Below are 5204 nucleotides of genomic sequence, written 5' to 3' on the forward strand. Positions count from 1 at the left end.
GTGTGTGTGTGTGTGTGTGTGTGTATATATATATATATATATATATATATATCACAAAATTAAGCTAGGCTTAATAAAATAGAACTAATGTGTCTATCCTGGGTAAGGTCCAGTACACATCTAAGCAGCAGCTGCAAAAAAGATAAATAAATAAAAATAATAAAATTAATAAAATTAAATAAAAAATATGAATGCAAATAATAATAATAATAATAATGCAAATACAATAAGTAAAATAAATTAATGGCAACAAAATATTGATTTGAAAAAAAATATGGTCAGTTATTTAGTTCAGTTGTAATTATATACAAACAGGACGCTGTAATTGATCACTCAGAATCAAGTATTCCATAAAGGTGTGCTAATTGAATTATATAACGCATATAATACAACAATCTTTACCTGTAGTTTGGAGATGTGCTGTTGTAAACATGTGTACACATGAGATGGCTGAAGTTCAGAGATGTTTACATTGTTGACATTGATGCTCAACACTTTATCACCCACTTTTAACTGGAAAACAAGAGAAAATTATTTATTGTTGTTGTTGTTTCTAAATTGTCCATTTGCTTTTGATGAGTATCTCTGCTGAGGTGTTAAAAGACTAAACCAGCCTAGGTGATCTCTCTGCCTGGTTATGCTGGTCTGTTTATTGATGGTCGCATGGGCTTAGCTTGTGGGGGGGCCAGGGGGGGCTGGCTACCCCATAGCGATTTAAGAATTTGACTAAATATTTATTTATAAAGTTTTTTCTATTTAGTAAAAATGTATATAATGCAGTTAATAATACATGTAAAAGTGAATACGTAAAAGTTAATACATTTTAAACTGTTGTTGTTTCGGTTTGGCCCCCCCAAACTCAAACGTCAAGCTACGCCTATGGATGGTCGTCTATTTATTGTTTATGAGAGGGATTTTGGGCAGTTGTCCGTTGGTCAGACAGGGAGTAAAACCAGCATAAACAGGCAAGATCAGCTAGACCAGATGAGACTACCAAACAGTCTCAGGCTGGTGGTGTTAATTTCATCAGCAATATTAGAATGAACATATGCATTCGTTTTTATTGCTTGCTGCTACTGTAGATCAATCATAAAAGACCACGACATGGGTGATCTTGTTACTTTGAAACTCTACTACAGGCTTTATAAGACTCAACTGGTCCATAAAAATAACGGTTAGGTGCTCTATAGATTGTGACACTATGCCACTTTTACCAACCGTTTTAAAGCGCGTGCATCTTATTTACACAAACCTTTGCGCCAAACTCAGCGAGGGACTGGATAATGGAGCCAACGCAGTCTCTGAACACATCTCGGCGTCTTCCATGATGTGAAATCTGGTTGCTTCGCTGCTCCTGTTTACTTTCAGCACACGCATCGCGCCTGTCTCCGTCCGCCGCCATCATACTTCCGCTCCTGACGGCAGCGCTGATTGGACTAACGCGCTCCTGTATAACATGACCTCACTTCCTTTAGGCTTGCCACTCGCTGATCTTGGTTCCGAAATGTGCGAAATCAAAACAAAGGCAATCTTACGTTAAAAGTTTGAAAATTCATATTTAATGTGTTTAACAATTATTATTTATTATTATGTTCACTATCTTGTATTGCGTTCTGTTGTGTTTTTATTATGCCACAATAGACAGTGCATCTATATATTTTATTTTTTTTTTAAGATAAAATGTTTTTTGGACATGGTACCAAGGTAATACCATGTTTTCTGGTCATGTACTATGACCGTTGTATTTTTTGGAAAACCCTTAAGTACCATATAATTCTCTATACTTACCCTTTTATCATGTTTTATACATATAGCCTACTGTAGACTGTGAAGCTATAATAATATGACACTTTATATACTATGTCCTTGTTACATGTTTCATGTATGTATAGTAATAATAACTAATTTATGCCTGATTAAGCAACTACCCTAAACCAAGTCCTCACTTTATTGTAAGTGTGTGTTGTTATTTTACTCCATATGTATTTGTCACTGTAACCAGGACACTTTAAAATAAAGTATAATTTTTTTTTATAACCCTTTGTGTCATATATTATATAACATACTGTAACAGTTTAAAGGGTAAAATACCAGTGTTTCTGGGTAGCCAGTTAACATTATTCATGCTATATTAACATTATTCATACTACCTACCTTTTTATAGTGGTCGATGTAATCAAGATCTGGTTAGTTTTGAGTCATAAGAATGTCACTCTTCTTGTAAATCACTTCCCTTGTCAATGAAAGTAGTGTCAACTCAGTTGAGCTTGTATATTGTGACTAAAAAATGTGACCTTTAAGACAAATGGAAGGGTTTTGACATTGGTTCAGTATCCATCATATTCAACGTCAGACATTTCACTCTTTATTGGATATTTGTCAGACTGTGCTCACCACTCAAAGTTTTTCTTCCAGGGAGCGTTTTGAAAGGCAGACTGCCCGTTTATAGCAATACTGACTGTCAAACAATAGTGTAAGGGAACAGGGATGGGAAGCTGCTCACAATGGTGCTCTTTTCTGTCCCGAGAAAGTGTGGGAAAATCTCCCTCGTCTATTCATACACTTTTTCTTCTTTTTTTTCCATATAATGAGGAGACTGATGAACGCAACAACTGAGAAAAAGAACAATTACCATCAATGACAAAGCACAAGTGCTCGGTGCTGAACCCTGTAATGTCTTCTGGAAGGGTTAATCATTTTAGGAAGGGTTTTGGAGACAAACCTTTCAGCTCCAGTCCTTTCTGTGGCGCTCTTTAATTCCTCCAGTTGGAAGAGAACTGTAACACTTGACATCCTCTTACACTCTGCTGTTTGAGCATATGATTTTTTTTTAATGTTTTTTTTTTTATAAATCTATTATGCTCACCAAGGCAGTATTTAACTGATAAAAAAATACAGCAAAATGTGTGAATATTGAGAAATTTTATTACTCTATAAAATAACTGGTTTCTATTTTAATATATATTAAAATGTAATTTTTTGCTGAGATGGCAAAGCTGAATTTTCATGACTCCAGTCTTCAGTGTCACATGATCTTTCAGAAATCATTCTAATATGCTGATTTGGTCCTCAAGAAACATTTATTCTTTTTATATATATTATCATTATTGGTGAAAACTTCTACTACTAGTACTGCTACTTAATATTTTTGTGGAACCTTTGATACATTTATCCATGATTCTTTAATGAATGGAAAAACAAAGAATATTTATTTGAAACAATCTTTTGTAACATTATAAATGTGTTTACTGTCACTTTTGATTTAATGCATTCTTTAAACAATGTCTTATGTAATATATAATATACATAATATATCTAATAAACCTTTCAGCTCCAGTCCTTTCTGTGGCGCTCTTTAATTCCTCCAGTTGGAAGAGAACTGTAACACTTGACATCCTCTTACACTCTGCTGTTTGAGCATATTCCCACGCAGCAGGACACATGAAGAGAGGCTACTAGGATAAACCAGGTTTTTAGTTTAATATATTTTAGAAACATCTTGCTGATATTTCTGCTCTAAATATGATTCAAACAAGGTATATATTATGGAAAACTTCTACTACTAGTACTGCTACTTAATATTTTTGTGGAACCTTTGATACATTTATCCATGATTCTTTAATGAATGGAAAAACAAAGAATATTTATTTGAAACACAATCTTTTGTAACATTATAAATGTGTTTACTGTCACTTTTGATTTAATGCATTCTTTAAACAATGTCTTATGTAATATATAATATACATAATATATCTAATATACTATGTTGTATACTATTATATAAACAAGTTTTTCAGCTGCAGACATTTGATTAGCAGAAGACTGCTTATTTGTTGACATTCAAATAACACCAAGTACTTTACAAGCACACTACAAACAATTCTTATACACTCTAGATATCTGAATGATTGTGTTGGTGTATTCAATGAGATAAGTAGGCCCTCTGAGTCTCATTTACACCGGAAAAAAAAAAACTTGTAAAGTTTCTGATGCTGAGAGACCACTTACATGCATGGTGTTATGGAGCTTAAAAAAATCACCCGAACAGGATTTAGGTCTTTTGACAAAAACATTGCTGGTGCCCAGGTCAGTAGAAGGTAGACTCATCAGTTTCCAGTTCAGGAAACAGTTATGTTTTACACAGCAACTGTTAGCAGAATGTGCAAGAGCAAATCTAACATTGTTTTACCTATATCCTGTTCAGCTGCATCTCTCAGTAAAAATGATTTTGCCTTTGTATATCTCGTCCTTTCTTTCTCTCTGTTTTACAGTACAGTGTAAAGGAGCATAAGAAGAAGAAAAAAAAACAAGGTCAATGGGGAGTCTGAACGCACCTGAAAAAGAGAGGAAGAGGACCATTCAATTTAGAAATATCTAAGACATACCTAATATGTAATAGTGACCTCAGGTGCTTTCATCTATATCTGCTGTACAAATAGTGATCAGATTTTAAAGGAAGCAGCCCTGTCAGCCATGTTTTCATCTCTTAGGTATATTAGGTACACCATATCCGAATCTGTAAGAATCTATGCATTCACAACATATTTCTGCTGATGTTTCTAGAAAACAGCCTGTTTTGTGCATAATTTCGGCATGAAGTATGGATGTTTTCTATTAAAATCATGAAGATATTACTTAAATGATCAATAATACAACATTGTGAAATGCTGTGAACAGAAGAAAAACATTTAAAAAAAAATGATGCAGGAGTAACAGAACATTGTTTCCATTGTAAATGTATTGGACTTATTGTAATGATGAACAAAGTCACAGTATTCCAACTTATACCTTGTCAGTTTGCTTCATTATTTCATAATTTCTTGTTTACAGAACAGCTCAGTGATTTTCTTATCAATATATTAAGTTTGTACAGTATTTGGTAGAACACCATCCTGTCAAATGAGAGGGTTATTTAGTAAATGTATGCAGTTAGAAGGCACTTTTTATACAAAGTGACTTTACATTGAATTCAAGCTCTAGTTTTTGAGCTATAGGAAGGCTAATGGAAATGTAAATAAGGCACAGTCCAGTTTTCTGAAAAGTGAAAAAAAAAAAAAGAAGAAAAAAAAAATGTGACTAGCTCACCAAGTAAGAGATGTATGTGGGGCAAAATATTAGGTTCTTTCTGGATACATAGCATTTGACATCAAAAAAAGATATGGTAAGAATTGTTTTCTCCTTTAAGTCAAATATATATATATATA

At 33.5% G+C, this 5204-nt stretch overlaps 1 protein-coding gene across 1 annotated transcript in view; it reads right to left on the reverse strand.

Moving 5' to 3' along the window:
• LOC107666268 (MAP3K12-binding inhibitory protein 1-like) overlaps nucleotides 1-1444 on the reverse strand; it is an 8328-nt gene extending 6884 nt beyond the window's left edge. Inside the window, exons 1-2 of the mRNA XM_016457493.1 lie at nucleotides 1253-1444; nucleotides 403-513 (exon numbers count right to left, since the gene is read on the reverse strand). Of these exons, the coding sequence (XP_016312979.1) occupies nucleotides 403-513; nucleotides 1253-1405 (264 nt within the window). The 5' untranslated portion in view covers nucleotides 1406-1444. The remainder of the gene's footprint in view (nucleotides 1-402; nucleotides 514-1252) is intronic.
• Nucleotides 1445-5204: the final 3760 nt, after the last annotated feature.

The sequence above is a fragment of the Sinocyclocheilus anshuiensis genome, unplaced genomic scaffold, assembly GCF_001515605.1.
Source record: "Sinocyclocheilus anshuiensis isolate Anshui unplaced genomic scaffold, SAMN03320099.WGS_v1.1 scaffold936, whole genome shotgun sequence".
Taxonomy (NCBI): Eukaryota; Metazoa; Chordata; class Actinopteri; order Cypriniformes; family Cyprinidae; genus Sinocyclocheilus; species Sinocyclocheilus anshuiensis.